The 26,993-nt window shown below is 47.3% G+C and overlaps 1 protein-coding gene across 3 annotated transcripts in view; it reads left to right on the forward strand.

Moving 5' to 3' along the window:
* The window catches only part of CFAP65 (cilia and flagella associated protein 65), a 52,090-nt gene extending 25,299 nt beyond the window's left edge, over positions 1 to 26,791 (forward strand). For all 3 annotated transcript variants that reach the window (XM_077273176.1, XM_077273178.1, XM_077273177.1), the window contains exons 23-33: positions 1,871 to 2,062; positions 2,150 to 2,299; positions 2,664 to 2,807; positions 8,991 to 9,107; positions 9,182 to 9,313; positions 10,794 to 10,865; positions 11,251 to 11,465; positions 17,627 to 17,761; positions 18,284 to 18,565; positions 25,170 to 25,304; positions 26,360 to 26,791. In XM_077273176.1, the coding sequence (XP_077129291.1) occupies positions 1,871 to 2,062; positions 2,150 to 2,299; positions 2,664 to 2,807; positions 8,991 to 9,107; positions 9,182 to 9,313; positions 10,794 to 10,865; positions 11,251 to 11,465; positions 17,627 to 17,761; positions 18,284 to 18,565; positions 25,170 to 25,304; positions 26,360 to 26,462 (1,677 nt within the window). In that variant the 3' untranslated portion in view covers positions 26,463 to 26,791. The remainder of the gene's footprint in view (positions 1 to 1,870; positions 2,063 to 2,149; positions 2,300 to 2,663; positions 2,808 to 8,990; positions 9,108 to 9,181; positions 9,314 to 10,793; positions 10,866 to 11,250; positions 11,466 to 17,626; positions 17,762 to 18,283; positions 18,566 to 25,169; positions 25,305 to 26,359) is intronic.
* The last annotated feature ends 202 nt before the right edge of the window (positions 26,792 to 26,993 follow it).

Genomic DNA, 26,993 nt, shown 5'->3' on the forward strand with positions numbered 1-26,993 from the left:
GGATCAATTTGTGAAGCACCTGGGGGTTTAAAGTGCTCACTATTCTTCTAGATAAGTTCCTTGGGGGGTCTAGTTTCCAAAATGGGGTCACTTGTGGGGGAGCTCCAATGTTTAGGCACACGGGGGCTCTCCAAACGCGACATGGTGTCCGCTAAAGATTGGAGCCAATTTTTCATTGAAAAAGTCAAATGGCGCTCCTTCCCTTCCGAGCCCTGCCGTGCGCCCAAACAGTGGTTTACCCCCACATATGAGGTATCAGCGTACTCAGGACAAATTGGACAACAACGTCCGTGGTCCAGTTTCTCCTTTTACCCTTGGGAAAATAAAAAAATTCTCGCTAAAATATCATTTTTGTGACTAAAAAGTTAAATGTTCATTTTTTACTTCCATGTTGCTTCTGCTGCTGTGAAACACCTGAAGGGTTAATAAACTTCTTGAATGTGGTTTTGAGCACCTTGAGGGGTGCAGTTTTTAGAATGGTGTCACTTTTGGGTATTTTCAGCCATATAGAACCCTCAAACTGACTTCAAATGTGAGGTGGTCCCTAAAAAAAATGGTTTTGTAAATTTTGTTGTAAAAATGAGAAATCACTGGTCAAATTTTAACCCTTATAACTTCCTAGCAAAAAAAAAATTTGTTTCCAAAATTGTGCTGATGTAAAGTAGACATGTGGGAAATGTTATTTATTAACTATTTTGTGTCACATAACTCTCTGGTTTAACAGAATAAAAATTCAAAATGTGAAAATTGCGAAATTTTCAAAATTTTTGCCAAATTTCCGTTTTTTTCACAAATAAACTCAGAAATTATCGACCTAAATTTACCACTAACATGAAGCCCAATATGTCACGAAAAAACAATCTCAGAATCGCTAGGATCCGTTGAAGCGTTCCTGAGTTATTACCTCATAAAGGGACACTGGTCAGAATTGCAAAAAACGGCAAGGTCATGAAGGGGTTAATCATTCCCATTCCTAGAGTTGTTGGAGTTGTTGAATGTTCGCGACTGTTGGAGCTACCTAGCGCCTAACAGTGTTATCTGTAACACAAGAGCACGATCCTTACTGCGCCTAACCAGCAGCGACTGCCAGTGCGGGGCCGTGCGCAGTTAGAGCGCTTTCCTAACCCTTGTAAGGGTAGTTAGTGGCGTCCGCCAGAGCGGCGCTGTACGCACTCTGTGCAGTAATCTTTAATTAGTCCTGACAACCGGTCAGTGTAGGGTGGGAACTCCCGCTTGATCTCAGCATCTGACTCAGGGCGTCCTCAGGCGCGGGCTTAAAAAAAAAAGCCACCGAGGGTCAGAGCGGGATCAATCACCAGCGTAGTGGGGGTGAGTTCAGGGATCCCACTAGCGTCCATCTGCTGCACCCTGTGACTGCTAACAGGGCACAGCATTTCCTTAGTTTCCCTGCGACTCTGTGAAGCAACAGAGTTCACATCAGTTCATACCGAGTGACGGAACCCGAGGTTAGTCCGGCGTAGTGCTGCCATTACCTAGCAGCAGGTTCCATCTCTGCACGGTGGCCCCCGGGCTGCGAATGCACCTTTTATTATCTTTATATTATTTTGGTGCGTTCCACCAGCGCTAACATGTGGTCACTGAATGGACTCACTGTATGGGGGGTCACTGTATGGACTCCCTGTATGGGGTCACTGTATGGTGTCAGTCTATGGGGTCGCTGTATGGGGTCAATGTATGGTGTCAGTGTATGGGGTCACTGTATGGGGTCATTATAAGGTGTCAGTGTATGGGGTGACTATATGGTGTCAGTCTATGGGGTCACTGTATGGACTCACTGTATGGGCAGTAAGGCTGTAAGTCACAATCTTGCTTCTTCTGTGCTGATTTCTCACCTTCCACATTTCTCTAGATCTATGAGCTGTTCAATGGGGGCTCTGTAGCCGTAATCTATGAGATCCAGCTAGAGCCATTGCGGGAAGTCCAAGAAGAGAACTACCACCACCCCATATTCCAGTGCCTGAACCCCCGAGGGGAGATAGTCCCGGGGGCAACTGCTTGTGTGGAATGGATCTTCTCCCCGCTGGAGGCCAGGACTTACTCGGTCAGCATCTCCTAGTCTTCTGGATCGTATACGGCCTGCAGGTCGCTGGGTTTTGTCCAGTAATGGCCTCTGCTTCCTCTCATTCAGGTCACTGTTCCTGTTCACATCTTAGGGGGGGACTCTGCCCTGATCACCTTTGAAGGGACTGGTTATGATCGCAGTGTTCTGGGGGACACAGCGGCATTTGAGGAGTTTTCGCCATTATCAGCTGTGCCGCAACTTACTCTTCCTGGACAGGTGAGGACACCGATCTGCGGAGTAGACCCATGAAGGCTGAAGGCCCCATAGGGTTCATATATTCACTTGTATGACATGAGATACAACTCATCTGCAGCCATCAGTTTTGGAGGGACTGAAATGTATTTGGGTGTGAGGTTCTCCTGACTCTCCCTGAAGATGGTGTTGGGGCAGATGAGGTCGGGCACTTTTCGTCTCCCTCTAGACCCTGCGGCGGTCAGTCGAGGTTGTCAGTAGCTTACTCTGCTCCCCTATGGAAAGCATATGTACGCTCAGCTGAGCATACATCTCATGCAGTCTGGTTCTTGCACGTGTTTTCGGAGGGTGTAATGCCGCGGTTTCTTGTGTTACTTCTCTCATGCAGGCTCCCCACTTGACCCAGCAGAAGCTCTCATTCGGGGATATTCCCGTTTTCAGTAAGTCCAGTCGGCTGCTGTTCCTGAACAACACTTCTGAGTGTGAGTCCATCCTCTTCACCTGGTATGCAGCGTCGCCCAACGCCAGCGAGGTGGGTACAGTGACTAGCCCACTTTAAATGGGGCAGGTTTTGATGAACTGTTATTCCCAACAATGAAAGTTGGCCCCATTCTATAGCAAAGAACCATTAAGAGCCAGAACTCTTCATGGTTGGTAGGGGATCAAATACTTATTTCTCTAGTCACCTTCCACGACAGCAGTATCGGAGGATGTCTCCCCGCCCTAATAGGGGACAGGAACAGAAAAAGGTTAAATACCCCTCCCCTTCCTGCAACCACCAGTGTTTTTCCTGTCCCCTATGGGGCATGAAGAGGTTCTCCGATAGTGCTGCCGTGGCCGGCGAACGAGAGCACTGTTACCTGACAGCCGCGCAGTCGCGGTCGGGAGCTCCGCTCTCCTCCTCCGCCTCCAGACTGCTCCCATCTCCGCGGTCCCCGCGTGACTTGGGACCTCCGCCCGCTCTTCCTTCGCCTCCTTCGGGTGGCAATGCAGAGCGGTGTAGTGCTCCGGGGTCCTCCTGCAGCTCCCCGGCTTCCTCCTCTCCCCACGCTGCTGCTGGGTTGGCGCGCGCGCGCCGGAAGTGACGCGTTCCGGTACTTCCGGTTTTTCGAACTGGAGCCTTGGCGCGCGCCGGCCGGCGTCCTGAGCTGGGAACATCAGCGGCGGCCAGGGCGGGCGTCTGGGACCCCCCCCCCCCCAGGGACACTATCGAGGGAGGAGCACCAAACTCGCTGGAATCTCGGTAAGACTACTTATTCCTGACTGGGGTAGCCCTCCTAGTGAGACGTCTGTCTGTGACTGTACCTCTGGCGTTATGGACGGCGACAAACCCTCTCACTCTGCCACTGCAGAGCCCAGCGCACACCCCTCTACTGTAAGTAGTGGGATGATGTCCCTTGCTGTCCATTCTTTAAAAGTTTAAGCGGCTCAGTCCACCTCTCTCTCTCGTTCCAGGGAGACAAGGTCACTGGCACTAGGAAGCCCAGCCGCAAGTGTGGTGCTTGTGCAGCCAAGCTCCCCTCAGCATACACAAAGAAGCTCTGCCAACCATGCACAGACGAAGTGCTGCGTAGCGAACAGCCTTCTTTAATGGATAGCATCAGAACCCTCATCAGGGAGGAGGTTCAGTCCTCTATGGCAACCTTCTCTCGAGCCCCGACTCCGCAGCCTCCCCCTCCTAAGAAAAGGAAATTGGGCCGGGTAGCCTCAGACTCTGACTCAGGCGAGATACATACCTCGGGTTCAGAGTATAGCTGGGAAAAAGAGGGTTCTACTTCTACTTCTGCTCCCAAAACTGATAGTAGGAAGTACCTCTTCTCCTCTGAAGATTTGGAAGAGTTAATTGCCATGGTGAGAGGCACCATGGGGGTAGAGGAGGAGATAGAGGGCCATTCCGTACAGGATGATATGTTTGGGGGTCTGAAACCTAAATCGGTAAAGGGATTCCCCATACATGAAAACATCGAGAACATCATCCTTCAGGAGTGGAGCCTGCCAGAAAAGGGGCTGAACGTCCCATCTGAGTTCAAAAATCGCTTTCCCCTGGAGGGAGATTGTTCTTTATTTGATATGCCCAAAGTAGATGTTCAGGTGTCAAGGGTAACCAAGAAGACGGCCCTACCCTTCGAGGATTCCTGCCAGCTGAAAGATCCTATGGATCGTAAAACTGAGAGTTTACTGAGAAGATCTTGGGACACCTCAACTAACTTATTGAAATCCAACGTGGCCTCAACATGTGTGGCCAGATCGTTGTTTCTTTGGCTTCGTACCTTAGAGAACCACCTCGTACAAGGTACATCCAGGGAGGACATCCTTAATTCTCTCCCCTTGCTCCAAAAAGCAACCGGATTCCTCGCGGACGCTTCCGCGGAATCAGTTCGGGTAGCCGCTAGATCCGCTGTCCTTACAAACTCAGCAAGGAGGGCCCTGTGGCTTAAGTCTTGGGGAGGAGACATTACCTCAAAGTCCAAACTTTGTGGTATCCCTTTCCAGGGCCATCATGTCTTTGGACCAGCCTTGGACGACATCCTGGACAAGGCTTCAGACAAAAAGAAGGTCCTTCCAGAACAACGGAACCCTAGGAAGCGGTTTTTTCGTCCCCCCGTGAACAACCACCCCAACAGAACTATAGGGGAAAAGGCAAAACGGGGCGATGGAGCTACCCCAAAGGTGGGAAAGCCAGAAACATCATGGTCCCCCAGCCCCAGCAGTCCTCTGAAAAGCAATGACTGCTCCCAGGTCGGGGGTCGACTCTCGAATTTTCTCTCCAGGTGGCAGGAGATCACCAGGGATCAGTGGGTCCTGGGTACCATACAGGACGGCCTAAAATTGGAATTCGAGAGTCCTCCTCCTCACCAGCTAACACTCACTTCTCCACAATCTCCAAAACTTCAGGAGGCTCTGAGGTCGGATATTCTAAGCCTGCTCCGGGAAAAAGTGATTTCCCATGTACAACATCGGGAAAGGGGAGAAGGCCATTACTCCCATCTCTTTCTGGTGAAGAAACCCTCAGGGAAACACCGTATCATCGTAAACCTGAAACCCTTAAATCAGGTGATAAGATATCGAAGATTCAAGATGGAATCTATCAGATCAGCAATCCCGCTGATTGGACAGAACTGGGTAATGGCCACATTGGACCTGAGGGACGCATATTACCATGTGCCAATACATCCAGACCATTGGAGGTTCCTCAGGTTCGCCATTTCCCAAAACAAACGGATCAGCCATTACCAGTTCAATGTCCTTCCTTTCGGAGTATCATCAGCTCCACGGGTCTTCACCAAGATCATGTTGGAAGTGATAATCTTTATCCGACAACAGGGGGTCTGCGTCATTACATACTTGGACGACTTCCTCCTCATTGCCCCATCAGCTTCTCGCCTCAATCAGGACGTGACGAAGGTTCTCAATATTTTAACGTCTCTCGGGTGGATTCCGAATCTGGCAAAATCAGATCTCCAGCCATCTCCTCAGAAGAAATTTCTAGGAGTTCTCCGGGACTCAGAGAAGAGAATGTCCTTCTTACCCAGGGACCGTCGGATCGATCTTGTCCACAAGATCTCCAGATTCAGAGACCAGAAATTCCCAACTCTAAGAGATTCTATGTCAATCCTGGGTTCTCTAACATCATGCATCCAGGCAGTCTCCTGGGCCCAGGCCCATACAAGGATTCTCCAATCTCACATCCTGTCGTATTCAAGAGGACACCAGATGGCTTTATCCAGGAAAATTCCTCTTCCCACTCATGTAAGATCCTCCCTCTCATGGTGGCGGAACCCCCGAAACCTACAGCGGGGAGTCAGCTGGGATCAGACCCCTCTCCGAGTACTTACAACAGACGCAAGTCAGAGAGGTTGGGGTGCTGTGATCGAGAAATCCCACTTTCAGGGTTTGTGGTCCCCAGAGATGAGACGCAGCTCCTCAAATCTGAGAGAGTTAAAAGGAGTGGAGGAGGCGCTAAAAGCCTCATCGGCCCTCATCCAGGGTCACCATGTACGGGTGATGTCCGACAACATGACCACTGTCGCCTACCTCCGACACCAAGGGGGCACGAAATACTCAAGCCTAAAGTTAACCGCTGTAAGGATTTTTTCCTGGGCAGAGAAACACCTCCTGTCCATCTCTGCAGTACATATAAAAGGGCTGGACAATTCCCAGGCGGATTACCTCAGCAGGAGGGACTTTCATCCTGGGGAATGGTCACTAGACCAGGAGGTATTCCTATCCTTGGTCCAGAGGTGGGGAACCCCCGAGGTGGACCTGTTCGCCAGCAGACAGAATACAAAGTCAGACAACTTCTTCAACCTAAGCACCTCAAACGAGACTCAAGGACTGGATGCATTCTCACATCCTTGGGAATTTACCAATTCCATCCAGACTATCCAGAGCTTTGCAGAAAGTCCGGATAGACCAAGTCTCAACGATTCTGATAGCCCCACTGTGGCCAGGAAGAGGCTGGTTCAACGCGTTAACAGACATGTGCCTGGAAGGTCCAATCCTACTTCCCCAGAGACGCGACCTGCTTCAACAGGGTCCTCTATTTCATCCAGACCTGCACAAGCTGAAGTTAGCAGCCTGGCTTCTGAAGCCGAGATCCTGAAGGCCAGAGGGCTCTCTCAAGACGTGATTGAAACCCTACAAAAAAGTAGGAAGCCGATAACTAATGCCATTTATGGGAAAATATGGAAGAAATTTTCTTCATGGTGTCTTCCGAACAAACCAGATCCATTTAATCCAGAAATTGCTCAAATCCTTCAGTTCCTCCAGAAGGGCTTGGAGATGGGACTCTCACCAAGTACCCTAAAGGTCCAAGTGTCGGCCCTCAGATCTTTCTTTGACCAAGATCTGGCAAGTCACCGATGGATCAAACGGTTTATAGCTTCAGCAACAAGAATCCGTCCAAGACGTCTCATCCACACCCCTCCGTGGGACTTGAATCTTGTCCTGAAGAGTCTGACCGGTGACCCTTTTGAACCCCTTTCAGCCTCCAACTTAAAAATCTTGACCCTAAAAACAGTCTTTCTGGTGGCTATCACTACCGCCAGGCGTATAGGGGAGATACAGGCTTTATCAATCCGGGAGCCATTCCTGACCGTAACTATGGACAGCATAATCCTGAAATTAGATCCTTCCTTTATGCCTAAAGTGGTCTCTGAATTCCACAGAAATCAAGAAATCATCTTACCCTCTTTCTGTCCGAATCCATCTAACCCAAAAGAGGAGGTCTTTCATACCCTGGACGTCCGCAGAGTGGTCCTATTCTACCTTCAACAGACAGAAAGTTGGAGGGTGGATCAGAATCTATTCGTCCAGTGGGCAGGACGAAATAAAGGCAAGAAGGCAGCCAAAAGTACAATAGCAAATTGGATTAAACAGGCCATTAGCCTTGCCTACTCATCCCAGAATCTGACTCCTCCAGCTTCTCTAAAAGCACACTCCACCCGTGCAGTCTCATCTTCCTGGGCAGAGAGGGGTAGCGCATCTTCAGAGCAGATTTGCAGAGCCGCCACCTGGTCGTCAGTCCATACATTCACCAGGCACTACAGGCTCAACTTCAATAGGGACCTATCGTTTGGCAGACGAGTTCTCCAGGCTGTTGTCCCTCCTTAAAGAAATTAGCGGTTGGTATTGCTCCGATACTGCTGTCGTGGAAGGTGACTAGAGAAAATAGAATTAGAACTTACCGGTAATTCTCTTTCTAGGAACCTTCCACGACAGCACTAATTTCCCTCCCTATCTGATTTATGTATTAAATGTTTCCTGCACTTAAGTGGTAACTAAACATGCTACTGTGTCCAGAAAAAAACACTGGTGGTTGCAGGAAGGGGAGGGGTATTTAACCTCTTTCTGTTCCTGTCCCCTATTAGGGCGGGGAGACATCCTCCGATACTGCTGTCGTGGAAGGTTCCTAGAAAGAGAATTACCGGTAAGTTCTAATTCTATTTTCTCACTGCAAAATGCAAATAAATTTATATAATTTATACAATGTGATTTTCTGGATTTTATTTTTGATATTCTATCTCTCAATGTTAAAATTAACCTACCCTTAAAATTATAGACTGTTCATGTCTTTGTCAGTGGGCCAACGTACAAAATACTTATTTCCCCCACTGTAACATTCTGATCGGTGGCAGTCTGCCCATTGCGACCTTTCCCCACTAATCCACAGACCGGGGCACTGAAATGCCCATCGTAATGGAACAATGGCTGTGTATGTGCAACCACTCCATTCATTCTCTATGGGACTGGGCTCGGCTTTCAGCAGTCCTACGGAGGATGTCGGAGACTTTCAGTGTGGGGAATAATCCTTACTAGGACAACTCATTCATAAATACAATATACTCCATACTCCACTCCTGTACTAGTGATGTCAGCGCCGAGTCTCCCAATGTTTCTGTAACATTGTTATGCCACGTGAACCCCTGCAGCCAATCTGCGGCTGCTATTGTTCTGCTCAGACGTCAGGGCAAAGTGTGAGCTGTGCAGACCATTAGCAGCTGCTGATTGTCATAGCAATGTTAAATGAACCTCAGGAGACCCAGCACCGGCATCGCTGCAATGGTGCCGGTGCGGAAGGTGAGTATGAGGTAGTTTTATTTTGCAATTAGGAATATACTATTCAAGAAGGGGCTGTTCGTGTAGTGGACTTGATAAACCACCTGCCATGGATGAATCCGTGAGTCCGTCACTGGGGTCTCCTCTGGTTTTGCAGACTCTTCAGGTCTCCCCTTTGTCCGGCGCTCTCCGCCCAGGTGAGAGCCTCAGCATCATGGTCACGCTTCAGTCCGGGGAGCAGGCCTCGTTCTATACTCTGGAGCTGGTGTGTGAGGTGCGTACTGAAGCTTTGTATGGCACTGATTGCTTTCTGTAGCGGATTTTATGTAATTTGATATTCCCATGCAGATATTCATGGAGCGAGCTGTAACTGAGTATGAGCGAGATCTCCAAGAATGGGAAGAAGAAGGGGAACGGCGGTCATTGGAGTTCACAATCACTAAAGCGGAAAAGCCAGAAAAAAGAAGTCAGACGACAGAGGTACGTCTGCATTTACACAGGTACGCCATGAAGGGTGTCCGAACAGCAGAGATCGGAGCTGTCTGGGAGCTAACAGAAAACCATCAGAAAGGCGAGTGCAGCTCTGGATGGGACTGAGCAGCGAGTGCAGCTCTGGATGGGACTGAGCAGCGAGTGCAGCTCTGGATGGGACTGAGCAGCGAGTGCAGCTCTGGATGGGACTGAGCAGCGAGTGCAGCTCTGGATGGGACTGAGCAGCGAGTGCAGCTCTGGATGGGACTGAGCAGCGAGTGCAGCTCTGGATGGGACTGAGCAGCGAGTGCAGCTCTGGATGGGACTGAGCAGCGAGTGCAGCTCTGGATGGGACTGAGCAACGAGTGCAGCTCTGGATGGGACTAAGCAACGAGTGCAGCTCTGGATGGGTCTGAGCAGCGAGTGCAGCTCTGGATGGGTCTGAGCAGCGAGTGCAGCTCTGGATGGGTCTGAGCAGAAATGTGCCACAGTGTGTGTGATTTACACAGGTCTAGTTTCAGAAAACTCCCAATATGTCAGAATGACAGATCCATCGAGTCTGGTAAATGAGACCCCCTAATAATCACTGAAACAAAGAGACTGATCCTCTGAGATGTGAGCACGGGAGTTTACGGACTGACACGCTCTGTGGTCATCTATACTATAACCCTCCCTCTCTGGGGATCAGCCTCATAGAGCAGAGCACAGCTGGAGGGGCGCAGCAGCGATCACCTACGTGCTTCTGCCTCTTTGGTCAGGATTCTCTGTTGCTGGTTCAGAATCTGTACTCCACCTGCGCCCTGCGGTGCATTGTGGACATGTGGCACCCGATTCACCATTTGCCTTTTCTTAAGTCAACTTTCTTTTATTGCCTTGTGGTATTCTCTTTTGTCATTTTTAGGACCAAATACTTCAAAATGGCGCATGGAGGAAAGATCACGAATTTGGTGCAAAATTTAAAAATATGCTCTTTTTTGTCCTTTACCTTTTTTTGCTCCTTTTTGTAGCAAAAGGTGCCTCAATCTGTTATATGCATCCCTAATATTTGTGTAAACATATCTGCTGATGTACAAAACAAATCCCTCTGGGAAAGGGGAGAACTGGAATATATTTGTGCCAAAATGTAGCTACTTTTTCAAATGTCACAAAAAATTATTATCTGGATTACAAAAACGAGGTCCACAATGGCGAACAGAAAAAAAACACAGACGAACGAGATGAAAATAGACGTGAAAATAGACAAAAAGTAGGCCCAAAATGTGAATGAATAAAATCCATGGTATTTATCCCAGGAAAAATGTGAAAAAACAATACAAAATGCAGAATTAAGTTGGTAGTGAGCAGAAGTTTGAATGCTGCTGTGGAAATGACTGTAATATAAGAAACAATCTCAGTCAATAAAAAAACAAAAACATTAATTGTCAAATAAAAGTTGTGCAGTGTTCCCCGGCGATGACTGGCGTGTACTCACTGTCTGCTTATATCGTAGTGTGCGCTGGAGTCCGGCGGTGCCCCGATCCTTCCTGCTAAGCAACAACTGACGGAAATAAGGAGATATAAGGTAATGAGCTGCGGATCACGTCATGCCTGCAGGTCATGAACCCTTATGGTTTGTTCTTCCATGTGCCGTGCACATTAGTAATCAGAAGCCATTTGCACCAGTAATCCTACTGCACGTCATGAAAAAAATAACCACTAGGGGGCAGCACTATCTTTCAAATATGCAGCAATTTAAAAGGGATTTTCCATCTTTGGGCAGCGATTGCATAAGTCATCAGTGTCGGGGCCACATCACCTGTTTATTCCAACACTGTAGTAATCCTGACTCTGGACACCGGGTCATAAATTGCAAATCACTGTTAATCAGGCGACCATATGAATGTCACATAATATATACTTCCTACCTAATGAGACAATTACAGACTAGACTGTGTTTTTATTAACAGACCCTACCACCCATCAAGAATGGAGATAATGTCCGAGCACCCGCCAGCCGAGACCGAGAGAACCGAAAGGCAATGAAGCTGGCACAGCGAGTCTGGGCGAGACCCCAACCGCCTGCGCCACTACGGCTCCACCTGTCAGTGACCGGACGATCCCACCACACTCCAGATTTTCTCAACCAATTCCAGGATGATTTACTGCGCCATTTCCAGCAGCGGTGAGTGTGCGGTCATTACTGCAGAGAGCCAGTGTGTGATGGGTGTGCAATCCCAGCGCTGCCGGCAGAAGGCTTCCAGGCTAAAATATGCCCATCAGGTGCCCGCAGCATAACCTGACTCCAATAAATGTCACTTAACTGATAATCCGATAACGCAATTACCACATACAAAATACATGATATATTAAGCCCGTCCTACTCCGTGACACTCGGTTCGTCCTGAGCAGATGAGCTTTGACTCACAATAACCCAGAAGCAGAAAATGGCGGCGCCCGAGAGCTAACAGGAAGCCAGCGGAATCCTGAATGTAGAATTGGATGGGGCTGAGCATAAAAAGGTGACAAACAAGGATAATATCTGTAAGGGGTAAAGTAATAGATCAAGGGCCATAAGACATTACTGCCTATGCACAGGTAGGACTGCCGCACAAGGGATGTCTCAGGCCGTTCATGGAGAATGAAAGAGCTGCAGGGGCAGAAGTCTCTGGACCCCCAGACGTTGTCCCCTACGCATGGATCGGTGATGGCTTCTTCTTATTGGAATACCCCTGTAATTTCTCTTGCTTTGTAACCTTGTACCTTGTGAAATTACGGCTCCCAGTATGACAGGAGCAATGGTAATTGGTAGGGGTGCACTGGGATTCGCTATGGTCAGAAGAAATCATCTATCGGCCATAGAAATAGGCCACCGGCAGAGTAATCCATGACATCCAGTGACTGCAGGTGACGTCTTCTCTGATGGGATTCTCCCTCCATCCCGGACCTCTAGAGCTCACGCCATCGTGTCATTAGTCCCTCGTTTATTCACATGCTGACTGACTATTGTCATATAATGTGCCTCCAGAATATAACAGTGCCGCACATTGGGTGCCCTGAAGATAGTGCCTAGCACTGCCGCTTCATGGACTGTCCCTGGCAAATCTGTCCCCCGAAGAACGTACAGTGCCACACACATGTCTGCCAAGAGATGATGGTGACCCTGCACCCTGACCCCATATTATATTGCCCTGGCATATTTTCCCTTTTTAGTACTACTGCAAAGTGCCCCTTTATGGTGCCACCTCATATTGCATTTTTATAGTTCCGCCACATAGTTCCCACCAGTAAGTTCCCCCTTATAGTGCTACCACATACTGCACTTTAACATGCTACTACATAGCACCATTTTATACTGCAACCATATAATGTTCCCATAGTTCTAGTCATGTTCTTCCTTTATAGTGCTAGCACCTGGTCCTCCTTTATAGGTTTATAGTGCTATCACATGGTCCTCCTTTATAGTGCTATCACATGGTCCTCCTTTATAGTGCTCTCACATGGTCCTCCTTTATAGTGCTATCACATGGTCCTCCTTTATAGTGCTGTCACATGGTCCTCCTTTATAGTGCTAGCACATGGTCCTCCTTTATAGTGCTATCACATGGTCTTCCTTTATAGTGCTATCACATGGTCCTCCTTTATAGTGCTAGCACATGGTCCTCCTTTATAGTGCTAGCACATGATCCTCCTTTATAGTGCTATAACATGGTCCTCCTTTATAGTGCTATCACATGGTCCTCCTTTATAGTGCTACCACATGGTCCTCCTTTATAGTGCTACCACATGGTCCTCCTTTATAGTGCTAGCACATGATCCTCCTTTATAGTGCTATAACATGATCCTCCTTTATAGTGCTATCACATGGTCCTCCTTTATAATGCTATCACATGGTCCTCCTTTATAGTGCTATCACATGGTCCTCCTTTATTGTGCTATCACATGGTCCTCCTTTATAGTGCTATCACATGGTCCTCCTTTATAGTGCTGCCACATGGTCCTCCTTCATAGTGCTACCACATGGTCCTCCTTTATAGTGCTACCACATAGTCCTCCTTTATAGTGCTACCACATGGTCCTCCTTCATAGTGCTACCACATGGTCCTCCTTTATTGTGCTATCACATGGTCCTCCTTTATAGTGCTACCACATGGTCCTCCTTTATAGTGCTACCACATGGTCCTCCTTTATTGTGCTATCACATGGTCCTCCTTTATAGTGCTACCACATGGTCCTCCTTTATAGTGCTACCACATGGTCCTCCTTTATAGTGCTACCACATGGTCCTCCTTTATAGTGCTACCACATGGTCCTCCTTCATAGTGCTACCACATAGTCCTCCTTTATAGTGCTACCACATAGTCCTCCTTCATAGTGCTAGCACATGGTCCTCCTTTATAGTGCTACCACATGGTCCTCCTTCATAGTGCTACCACATGGTCCTCCTTTATAGTGCTACCACATAGTCCTCCTTCATAGTGCTACCACATGGTCCTCCTTTATAGTGCTACCACATGGTCCTCCTTCATAGTGCTATCACATGGTCCTCCTTCATAGTGCTACCACATGGTCCTCCTTCATAGTGCTACCACATGGTCCTCCTTTATAGTGCTACCACATGGTCCTCCTTTATAGTGCTACCACATGGTCCTCCTTTATAGTGCTACCACATGGTCCTCCTTCATAGTGCTACCACATGGTCCTCCTTCATAGTGCTACCACATTTTCCTCCTTTATAGTGCTACCACATGGTCCTCCTTCATAGTGCTAGCACATGGTCCTCCTGTACAGTGCTACCATATAGTCCCTCTTAATACTCTGCTACCAGATTGTGCCGCTTTATAGTGCCCCCTCATATTGCTTCTTTATAGTAGCCCCCTAATACTGAGTTGCCGAGTTCATGCTCCGTTTTCCAGGGTGTCCTAAAATACAGAGCGGAGCCTAATGGCGGGCATGGAGCGGACCAGCTTGGATATGTGACCCCAATACACTATCATTGTAGCAGGGTTATATATGGATTTATATTCCGGAGAATCGTCTTATTGTCTCCACTTATTACTGAATACACAGAAGTGTACGGAGTCTATGCAGAAAACAGGAAATTCCACAAGTCCAGGCCCCGGATCGTCTGACATTTCACATAATCCATTCTTAAAACACTGAAATCTGCCCCTGTATTATGTTATCCAGGAAGCTTCTGCTGGCGGTAATTACCCAGTAAAGGAAGGAACACACCCGGACCTTGTGAAAATATTCCCTCCCATTGTCATTATCTACTGAAAGGACTCGTCCACCTTCAGTACCGCAGCATACAATATGGAAAATAAAGAATGTCCTATTGTGTTATGTATACAGCCCCTGTGCAGATGTATGCATCTCCATGGTAACAGACAACAAACCCTGTGTCGTGTAGTCTGATCCTGCAGAGAGGAAAAATAAAAATTGTGTAATAAGCAAATATTTATATTGTGCTTTTCTCACAATGGATTCAGGTTTCAGAATATTAGAAACATTGAGTTTCCCACATAGATAAACTCTGATCATGAGGCTTTGGTGGCCGTAATCAACAAGGATCTCATGTCTGTGGTTATCTTTACCCAGAACCCAAAGCCTTCAGAAATCTGAGTGCAGCTCTGGAGTATAATACAGGATGTAACTCAGAATCAGTAATGTAATGTATGTACACAGTGACTGCACCAGCAGAATAGTGAGTGCAGCTCTGGGGTATAATACAGGATGTAACTCAGGATCAGTAATGTAATGTATGTACACAGTGACTGCTCCAGCAGAATAGTGAGTGCAGCTCTGGGGTATAATACAGGATGTAACTCAGGATCAGTAATGTAATGTATGTACACAGTGACTGCACCAGCAGAATAGTGAGTGCAGCTCTGGAGTATAATACAGGATGTAACTCAGGATCAGTAATGTAATGTATGTACACAGTGACTGCACCAGCAGAATAGTGAGTGCAGCTCTGGAGTATAATACAGGATGTAACTCACGATCAGTAATGTAATGTATGTACACACTGACTGCAGCAGAATAGTGAGTGCAGCTCTGGGGTATAATACAGGATGTAACTCAGGATCAGTAATGTAATGTATGTACACAGTGACTGCTCCAGCAGAATAGTGAGTGCAGCTCTGGAGTATAATACAGGATGTAACTCAGGATCAGTAATGTAATGTATGTACACAGTGACTGCACCAGCAGAATAGTGAGTGCAGCTCTGGAGTATAATACAGGATGTAACTCAGGATCAGTAATGTAATGTATGTACACAGTGACTGCACCAGCAGAATAGTGAGTGCAGCTCTGGAGTATAATACAGGATGTAACTCACGATCAGTAATGTAATGTATGTACACACTGACTGCAGCAGAATAGTGAGTGCAGCTCTGGGGTATAATACAGGATGTAACTCAGGATCAGTAATGTAATGTATGTACACAGTGACTGCTCCAGCAGAATAGTGAGTGCAGCTCTGGAGTATAATACAGGATGTAACTCAGGATCAGTAATGTAATGTATGTACACAGTGACTGCACCAGCAGAATAGTGAGTGCAGCTCTGGAGTATAATACAGGATGTAACTCAGGATCAGTAATGTAATGTATGTACACAGTGACTGCACCAGCAGAATAGTGAGTGCAGCTCTGGAGTATAATACAGGATGTAACTCACGATCAGTAATGTAATGTATGTACACAGTGACTGCACCAGCAGAATAGTGAGTGCAGCTCTGGAGTATAATACAGGATGTAACTCAGGATCAGTAATGTAATGTATGTACACAGTGACTGCACCAGCAGAATAGTGAGTGCAGCTCTGGAGTATAATACAGGATGTAACTCAGGATCAGTAATGTAATGTATGTACACAGTGACCGCACCAGCAGAATAGTAAGTGCAGCTCTGGAGTATAATACAGGATGTAACTCAGGATCAGTAATGTAATGTATGTACACAGTGACTGCACCAGCAGAATAGTGAGTGCAGCTCTGGAGTATAATGCAGGATGTAACTCAGAATCAGTAATGTAATGTATGTACACAGTGACTGCACCAGCAGAATAGTGAGTGCAGCTCTGGAGTATAATACAGGATGTAACTTAGGATCAGTAATGTAATGTATGTGCACAGTGACTGCACCAGCAGAAATCTGAGTGCAGCTCTGGAGTATAATACAGGATGTAACTCAGAATCAGTAATGTAATGTATGTACACAGTGACTGCACCAGCAGAATAGTGAGTGCAGCTCTGGAGTATAATACAGGATGTAACTCAGGATCAGTAATGTAATGTATGTACACAGTGACTGCACCAGCAGAATAGTGAGTGCAGCTCTGGAGTATAATACAGGATGTAACTCACGATCAGTAATGTAATGTATGTACACAGTGACTGCACCAGCAGAATAGTGAGTGCAGCTCTGGAGTATAATACAGGATGTAACTCAGGATCAGTAATGTAATGTATGTACACAGTGACTGCACCAGCAGAATAGTGAGTGCAGCTCTAGAGTATAATACAGGATGTAACTCAGGATCAGTAATGTAATGTATGTACACAGTGACCGCACCAGCAGAATAGTAAGTGCAGCTCTGGAGTATAATACAGGATGTAACTCAGGATCAGTAATGTAATGTATGTGCACAGTGACTGCACCAGCAGAAATCTGAGTGCAGCTCTGGAGTATAATGCAGGATGTAACTCAGAATCAGTAATGTAATGTATGTACACAGTGACTGCACCAGCAGAATAGTGAGTGCAGCTCTGGAGTATAATACAGGATGTAACTCAAGATCAGTAATGTAATGTATGTACACAGTGACTGCACCAGCAGAATAGTGAGTGCAGCTCTGGAGTATAATGCAGGATGTAACTCAGGATCAGTAATGTAATGTATGTACACAGTGACTGCACCAGCAGAATAGTGAGTGCAGCTCTGGAGTATAATGCAGGATGTAACTCAGAATCAGTAATGTAATGTATGTACACAGTGACTGCACCAGCAGAATAGTGAGTGCAGCTCTGGAGTATAATACAGGATGTAACTTAGGATCAGTAATGTAATGTATGTGCACAGTGACTGCACCAGCAGAAATCTGAGTGCAGCTCTGGAGTATAATACAGGATGTAACTCAGAATCAGTAATGTAATGTATGTACACAGTGACTGCACCAGCAGAATAGTGAGTGCAGCTCTGGGGTATAATACAGGATAAAGTCACTGAACTATTTATGTGGATTTTCTGTTTCTGGCATTTGTTGCCTTTGCAGCATTCATTGTGTAATTTACATTTATTCACTTGTTGGCATTTCTTGTTGTTGTACACTTTTTAGTCCATACAAAAAGAAGATGGAAGTTCCTGTTCCTGTGAAGCTTCAGCCAGAGACAGGAGAGCCGGACAGATACAGAGAGCGACCGAGCGAGGCTCAGCAGGAGATGACTCGGGACGTCATGACCTCAATCATCAGGTGATGTGATGCGGCTGTTCTCAGCTTTTACACCAATAATCCGGCATTTCTTTAAGGAGCAGCTTGGTAATCTGAAAAGTTATGTTTTATAATCCCCATCCCCAATTATCCGGCATCGATAGGTCACCCTTGATGCCACCTAAAATTAATTTCAGGCTGTGTTCACAGGTTGCGGTTTTGTTGTGATTTTAATAAAATGGCAAACGCACCGTTAAGTTACCAGGAGCACAGACTAAAGCAATGGTCTGCAATGTGTGACACTACAAGTCCCAGCATGGCATCGCAGTCTCTAGCTTGCATAGCATGCTGGGACTTGCCGTTTCACACCAGCTAGAGAGCCAGAGGTCACTATATAACACCGTCATCTGCTCCTGTAACACCGCACATTGTTAGCAGGAGGTAACGGATGATTATAGGCAGAGGATTTCTGAGGCTCGTGTAACCGGTGCAGACTTGGGTAATATGCCTGTAGATTATGTACTGTGCACCCCGGCTATAACCTGCACCTCCCTGATCTTGTAGAAACCTCCTGGATGATAAGCAGTTTCATAAAGCGCTGATCCAGATCCAGAATGAGCCTCTGCCCTACTTCACCCAACTACGCAGCTCGGAGTCCAGGCCAAACACGACAGACGCCGCCGCCTTGGTAGACCAGAGGGTGATGGTGGCAGAATCTGCACCCCTGGCAGCAGAGGAAGAGATGCCAGCAGACTCACGGGTAATGCCAGGAGACATGACACACGAGGAGACGCCGACCAAACTTATGTTCCTACCACAAGATGAACAGAAGGAGAAGATTAAAAGGTAAAATAAACCCACAGTGCAAATAATGCAGTGAAAACACATTAATCCGGCAATCTATGTGAACAACAAGATGCCAGACTAGTGAATGTTTTTTTACCAATGGACATCATGACATACAGACTAGGGTTCATGCATTCAGAGACCTTCATACAGACCCATGCAGAGGGTTTTTCTGTAGGAAACGGACTGGAAATCCTGACTTGCTCCATCTGATGCCGTATGTCCAGATGTACAGGGAAGCATTGCTGCTGGGGATGAATATCTCTGTACAGCCTGTAAGACGGTGCACGGAGGCGGCTCAGCTCTGTGCTAACGAGTCGTGCACGGCCGACAAGCTCTGCATGCAGGGCTCCGCCATATTCTAAACGTCTCGTGGGGGTCCTGAGACCCTCACCGATCTCCCCAAATGCTATTCAGTAGCCATTACCTATGAGTTCATGTACTCTGTACTCGTTCATGCAGGAGCCGAGCGCTTCTGTGTGACCCGGACCCCACTGATCTGAAAGGTGTTTACAGTTATACAACATTAACAGAAAAAATTGCAAAGTGTTTGTACATTTTAATAACTTTCAGAGAACCTCCCCAGTGCGTATAAGTTCACAGTCAACCCTACATCAATGGCCAGATGTAATCCCTTACCGCCACTCATCACTAGGGGGCACTCTAACATCATTACTGACTTTGGAGTCCTTTTATTCAGGTGCCATAAATTGCCAGCGACGAGCTCCTCTCCACAACCAAAGAAGTCAGTCAGCACTTGTACCCCTTCATTCACAGGCCCCCATGACCATGAGAGGGTCCGCATGAACAATCATTCTTTCGATCGTCAGTTTCCCGGCAGAACACTCGTGTTTCCGTAAAGTGACAATTGTTTTCTCGCTTGTTGTTTGATTGCTGGTCAGGTTTACACTGGGAAATGACTGAAAATGAATGTTCACCTTGCGATCATCGCCCTGAGTATTGGGCTCTTTATTCTCATCTGCCGGACCCTATGTCCTTTCTCATTAGATACTATCAGGTCCACCGTCACCACCTGGTGCACCCGGGCAAGTGTCGGGGCTCTGGACGAACGTGGGGGGCCATCTAGCCATCTGGAACACCAGCATGCTATGGGGCCCGTGAGTCAGGGAAGCCCGGTGCCAGCGCGGGCACCAACAACCCCCCAAATACTCACCTCTCCCCATTCCCCGCTGCTCTTATCTCTTCAGCGTCTTCTGACTTTCTGTGACGTCTCAGTGAGGGCGCAGTGATGTCACTACAGCGCCCCTCTGTGCTGAGCAGTTCAGAGTCAGAAGACGCCGAGGAGACCGGAACAGCGGAGACCGGAACAGCGGAGACCGGAACAGCGGAGACCGGGAGAGGTGAGTATTTGATTTTTTTAAGTAGGGAGCATTTTGCTCATTATACTGTATGAAGTAATATATGGGGCCCATAACACTGTATGAAGGACTATGTGGTGCCCATAATACTGTATGGAGGACTATGTGGAGCCCATAACACTGTTTGGAGGACTATGTGGTGCCCATAATACTGTATGGGGTACTATGTGGTGCCCATAACACTGTATGGAGGACTGTTGTGAATTCTGCTTTTGGGTTCCCTCCAATTGTAGTAGGTGGTAATGCAGTTGTCCCTGGGTTGCAGTCCTGGTCAGGTGTGTCTGCTGATTGCAGTTCTGACTGGGGTATTTAGGCTTGCAGGATTCATTAGTCCTTGCCAGTTGTCAATTGTTGTTGGGAGGTTATGGACCTCTGCCTGGTTCCTCCTGCCTTTCTGCCAAATCAGCAAAGATAAGTGTCTGGGTTTTTTTTCCTGTGGCACACATGCTGTGTGCTTCACAATTCAGTGCTATTCTTTGTGTTTTCTTGTCCAGCTTAGATTGTGTCAGTATTTTCTCAGTCTTGTTGGATTCTCTGGAGTGGCAGATATACATTCCATGTCTTTAGTTAGATTGTGGAACTTTTTGTATTATCTGTTGTGGATATTTTTGGAAGGGTTTTAATACTGACCGCCTAGTAATCTGTCCTATCCTTTCCTATTTAGCTAGAGTGGCCTCTTTTGCTAAATCCTGTTTTCTACCTGCGTGTGTCTATTCTTCTCCTACTCACAGTCATTATTCGTGGGGGGCTGCCTATCCTTTGGGGGTCTGCTCTGAGGCAAGATAGCATTCCTATTTCCATCTATAGGGGTATTTAGTCCTCTGGCTGTGTCGAGGTGTCTAGGGTTTGTTAGGCACACCCCACGGCTACTTCTAGTTGCGGTGTTAGTTCAGGATTTGCGGTCAGTATAGGTTCCACCGACTCCAGAGAAAGTTTTCATGCGGCTCCAAGGTCACCAGATCATAACAGAGGACTATGTGGTGCCCATAATACTGTATGGGGTACTATGTGATGCCCATAATACTGTATGGAGGACTATGTGGTGCCCATAACACTGTATGGAGGACTATGTGGGGCCCATAATACTGTATAGAGGACTATGTGATGCCCATAATACTGTATGGAGGACTATATGATGCCCATAACACTGTATGGAGGACTATGTGATGCCCATGATACTGTATGGAGGACTATGTGGTGCCCATGATACTGTATGGAGGACTATGTGGTGCCCATGATACTATATGGAGGACTATGTGGTGCCCATGATACTATATGGAGGACTATGTGGTGCCCATAATACTGTATGGAGGACTATGTGGTGCCCATAACACTGTATGAAGGACTATGTGGTGCCCATAAGACTGTATGGAGGACTATGTGATGCCCATAATACTGTATGGAGGACTATATGATGCCCATAATACTGTATGAAGGACTAAGTGGTGCCCATAATACTGTATGGAGGACTATGTGGTGCCCATAATACTGTATGGAGGACTATGTGGTGCCCATAATACTGTATGGAGGGCTATGTGGTGCCCATAATACTGTATGAAGGACTATATGATGCCCATAATACTGTATGGAGGATTATGTGGTGCCCATAATACTGTATGGAGGACTATGTGGTGCCCATAATACTGTATGAAGGACTATGTGGTGCCTATAATACTGTATGGAGGACTATGTGGTGCCCAAAATGCTGTATGGTGGACTATGTGATTCCCGTAATACTGTATGGAGGACAATGTGGTGCCCATAACACTGTATGGAGGACTATATGGGGCCCATAATACTGTATGGAGAACTATATGATGCCCATAATACTGTATGGAGGACTATATGGTGCCAATAATACTGTGTGGAGGACTATGTGGTGCCCATAATACTGTATGGAGGACTATGTGGTGCCCATAATACTGTATGGAGGACTATGTGGTGCCCATAATACTGTATGGAGGACTATGTGGTGCCCATAATACTGTATGGAGGACTATGTGGTGCCCATAACACTGTACGGAGGACTATGTGGTGCCCATAATACTGTATGGAGGACTATGTGGTGCCCATAATACTGTATAGAGGACTATGTGGTGCCCATAATACTGTATGGAGGACTATGTGGTGCCCATACTACTATATGGAGGACTATGTGGTGCCCATAATACAGTATGGAGGACTATGTGGTGCCCATAATACTGTATGGAGGACTATGTGGTGCCCATACTACTGTATGGAGGACTATGTGGTGCCCATAATACAGTATGGAAGACTATGTGGTGCCCATAATACTGTATGGAGGACTATGTGGTGCCCATAATACTGTATGGAGGACTATGTGGTGCCCATAATACTGTATGGAGGACTATGTGGTGTCCATAATACTGTATGGAGGACTATGTGGTGCCCATAATACTGTATGGAGGACTATGTGGTGCCCATAATACTGTATGGAGGACTATGTGGTGCCCATAATACTGTATGGAGGACTATGTGGTGTCCATAATACTGTATGGAGGACTATGTGGTGCCCGTAATACTGTATGGAGGACTATGTGGTGCCCATAATACTGTATGGAGGACTATGTGGTGCCCATACTACTATATGGAGGACTATGTGGTGCCCATAATACAGTATGGAGGACTATGTGGTGCCCATAATACTGTATGGAGGACTATGTGGTGCCCATACTACTATATGGAGGACTATGTGGTGCCCATAATACAGTATGGCGGACTATAGTGTCCGGTCCATAATGATAAGTCTGCAGTCACTCTTTCTGAGCTATTGTAGAATGTACAATAGATATCACTCATGTAATGTAAGAAGTAAGAGCAATCTCTGGCATTGTGCTATACCTAGATTTCTTATCTATGCATCAGGAATCGTGCTATGTGTTAAAGGGGCTCACTGAGACTCTTTCGCTCGGAGTCCATGAAAAGTGGAGCTGGCCCTGGGTGTTATACACGTGAATATTTTACAGCCAACACCGCTGAGGCCATTGACTGGCTGCAGTGGTCATTTGATGTATATTGCTGCTGACTGGTGAGCAGCTCAGAATCGACACTGGAGCGGCAGGGTCTCTCACAGATTCGTAATGCTTATTATGCTTTTTTTTTTTTTTAAAGTATTACCAGCAACGGTCCCATTTTTCATGTAGCCACATCTTGAATGGAGCGGAGCTGCGCAGGTTCGACCTCCTCTCCATTCATTGTCTATAGGACTACTGGGAATATCAGAGCGCTGCGCTCGGCAGTAACATGCACAATGAATGCAGCGGAGGTCCAGCCTGCGCGGACCCAATTTGGGTATTTTTACAGGATAGCAGCAGCCGGACCCCAAGGATCAGCAAGTTTTTCTGTATCCTTTAGGTAGGGACTAACAACTTTTGGGGAATAATCTAAGTGTAATGTGTATGGCCTCCCTAACACTTAGTCCTGTTCCTTCCTCACCTAAATCCTATCCCTTTTGAGATATCCAGCCCTTATTCTAATCTTCCCGCTGTTTTCCTCTAATAACATCGGCCATACACATTAGACGGCTGTCGACTGATCAATCGTCCATCTCACCCATCTTTCCCATAATCCGGAGAGCTGGTTCGCCTTATCGCTCCTGTGTTCACTATGAGAAAGCCGCCGGCTGACATGTCTGACAGCAACCCATCCCCTGAGAACAACGCGATCGGCAATCCGAAATCCACATCTCTCCCGCCCATAAGTCGACCAGTGCCCCCATACCCACCCGACCGTCAATATCGGCAGGTTCGGGCGACATTACTGTGTATGGGAGGTTTATTATAGCAGCACCCCGGGGTTCCTGATGTCCGTGTGACACCTTTATTTTCTCTCCGTCTTACCGCTATACCCCCCACCTGAGCCGTGTCGGGGACACCTGGCCATAACCCTCACAATTAATTATTGGGCGACTCATTAAACCTAACCAGGTTGTCCAGATCGCATCATTCATAGCGGCCGACACTTGATCTATTTTCCAAGAGATGATCTAACACCATGTTCTGTCACAAGGACGCCGAGGCCTCGGCTTACGCCACCTCCGTATAGGACTGATCCTTGGGTGAAATCAGGCCCTGATATATGCCAGACAGGGCCACGGCCCATCGCAGCGTGCAGGTATATAGAATTACGGGCCGGGTACACCGTCTGCCCCTCATCAGAGCACAGGGCCTCAGTCAGATTTTATTAAAAGTGTAGTTTTCTTGCTTTTTTTTTTTTAATTCCATCCATACAATGGGGTCAGAAATAACAAACTTTAAAGAATTATTCCTTTCTCCAGTCATGGCAGAGATGGGAATCTCAGCAGCCCAGCGCCGGCCACAGGAGGTTGGGGCTTCGGAAACAGCCGAGAGCGTCTGCACTTTGCGTTTTCCATCATTCAGAAATCTAGACGTGAGTGGGAGCTGCTGTTCTGGTCTGCGCGATAATCAGCACAGATGAGAGCCCCTATTATTTACTCTGGGACCATCCTACAAATTATAGGGGTCGCTGACAATCTACGTGTCCTGCACAGCATCGCTTCTGGCCACCTGGAGCCGCTGCCGACCCTTCATCTGATTAGAGGTCTGCTGCAGAATTAGGGTACGTTCCCCCGCAGACCTCACTGCTAAATCCATGGCGGTGAATATTACGGCGGCTATTGATGTGAACACGGTGCACTTAGGCGGCACATTCCATATTTCACTGTACTGACATCCACAGCATAAATCCGAGTTTACAATCTAGATACTTTTTGCAGTGCGAATATGAGATTTCCTAAAATCTCGTGCACATTGCCGGGTCTGTAACACACAGTGGATTTTCCATCCAGAAACTCCAGACTGAAAATTCACTGCATGTTACCAAACTTCTCATCAAGACGTGTCCCTGGACTGTGTGACATGATGAACACTGATGGGAAAGGGTCTCACTATGTGGGGATCCCCCCGCTGACAAGTCCTGACTGCTGACATTCAGGGGAGGTGTGGGAGAAAACACTGACAAACACTCTACGATTTGGGGTCCATTGGCTCCAGTTCTTTCCCTCCTCCCACAGAAAAGTGAAGCCCCCCATGTGAGACTGCCCAAATGTGTGATGTAAAGAAAAGTGTTACAGAAACTTGGAACAATGAGCAAGAGGAGACATTTAACCCTTTGCTCGCGGTGCGAGGGGCAGCGCACACTACACAGGTGCTGTCGAATGTCTAAATGCCCACTCTCTGTTTCAGGACCCCAGTGTTCAGCCAACTGGTGGAGGCCATACTGGAAAACACACTACAGAACATCATGACGGAAGCCAACCGTGGAGAAGTCGTTCTCACCACCCGACCTCGCGTCATCGCTCTGCCGCCTGTGACCCCCAGGTACGGTAACGGGGATGGGGCGTGCTTGGTTTCTGCATCTGGTGCAGGCATACCTTTCTGATCTGTGTTTGTTAAAGATGTTTTCTTAGGTAACATGAAATAATCTCTATTGCTTCTGTTGTGCTGCAATATGCGCACTGTCAGGATTGTGCACAGTTTCCTCTGTGTGATTTGGATTCTTGCCGTCACGTGGCTTCTCATCCGCTTCTCTCAAAACAACATTGAGGGTATGTGTCCACGTTCAGGATTGCATCAGGATTTGGTCAGGATTTTTCATCAGTATTTGTAAGCCAAAACCAGGAGTGGGTGATAAATGCAGAAGTGGTGCAGATGTTTCTATTATACTTTTCCTCTAATTGTTCCACTCCTGGTTTTGGCTACAAATACTGATGAAAAATCCTGACCAAATCCTGATGCAATCCTGAACGTGGACACATACCCTTATAGTTGCAGGAAAAATTGATAGTCGGCGCGTTAGTGCAAGTTTGCAAATCATGCGCTTGCCATCAGGTGACAAGCGCCCCAGCAGGTAACCACATAGAATCCTGACTGTGTTCATATTGCACGCTGTAACGGATCCTTATTTCCCCCAACATCTTCTGTCGGAGGAGAATCAGGAGACCATCATACACATTGTAGGTTCGGACGACCTTAGTCTAATGTCTTAGGGCAGCCCTTATACATTAAGGCAAAGCTGCAGCCCCCTTAATCCGGCAGGATCTTGCATGTCTGGGGGTGTGCCGAAGAGATATCACCGGCTGTTCTCTGGGGAGATAAGCAGCTCCAGAAGTGATTGGCAGCCGCTTATCTCCTGTTCCACAATAGAAATCCATAAATGCTCTGCTGAATCGGGGGTGGGGAGGAATAGCTGTCAGCGGAGTGCTGACAGCTAGTGCAGGTGTGTGGCCGCTTTAGGGGTGTCACGCTGATCATGGGGGCACAGCAGACGCTCCACCCGTCCAGGTGACAGAAGCGCCACATACTTTACAGCTGTGTCAACACCACAGGTCTGTGTGTAGTGTACAAATATCACATCCTGGCTCTCTGCTTCACAGGGCAATCACACCGGCCTCCTCCGCCCGCACCGTGCCACACCGTGTACCGCCAAGCACCCCCGAAGCCCCGGGACATGTTCTGCCTGCGAAGCTTCAGCCGTGAGCGCACAGAATAAAGGATCAAGGCGTCTCCAGTCACATGAGTTCACTTATCAGAGGACATTTTAGAGGGGCTCTTCTCCCCAGGGGGCATCCCGTGCAGGCAGGAAATAAAGAAGCCCCTGCATCAGATGAGCCCTTTGGAGCGAAGAATCCTCTAAATATATGAACTGAACATACGATTAATCACACAGATACAGAGTGACTGCACAGAGCCGTGGATTTCACATCCAGCCTTAGACTGGACCTGTGCGGCGGCGCCCGAGTGCTCTTATGTCACACCGACACTGTGCTCAGTATATGTGTAACGAGGAATAAATCGTTCTGTGACCCAGCGGCAAACTCTGAAAACCTCCAACATTAGAGCCAATCTCCAGGGGGGTCCTTCAGTCTTCTGCAAATTTTTATAAACTATTGTGGCTCAATTCCTTACTATTTATAACATCTCTGCTTGCTGCTGGTGAATGCAAACACTTTTGTTTCTATCCACAGTCTGACAATCTGCCCAGACTTTATATGTGTCAAAGCTGTGGTT

Source organism: Ranitomeya variabilis, chromosome 7 (genome assembly GCF_051348905.1).
Source record: "Ranitomeya variabilis isolate aRanVar5 chromosome 7, aRanVar5.hap1, whole genome shotgun sequence".
NCBI classification, from domain to species: domain Eukaryota; kingdom Metazoa; phylum Chordata; class Amphibia; order Anura; family Dendrobatidae; genus Ranitomeya; species Ranitomeya variabilis.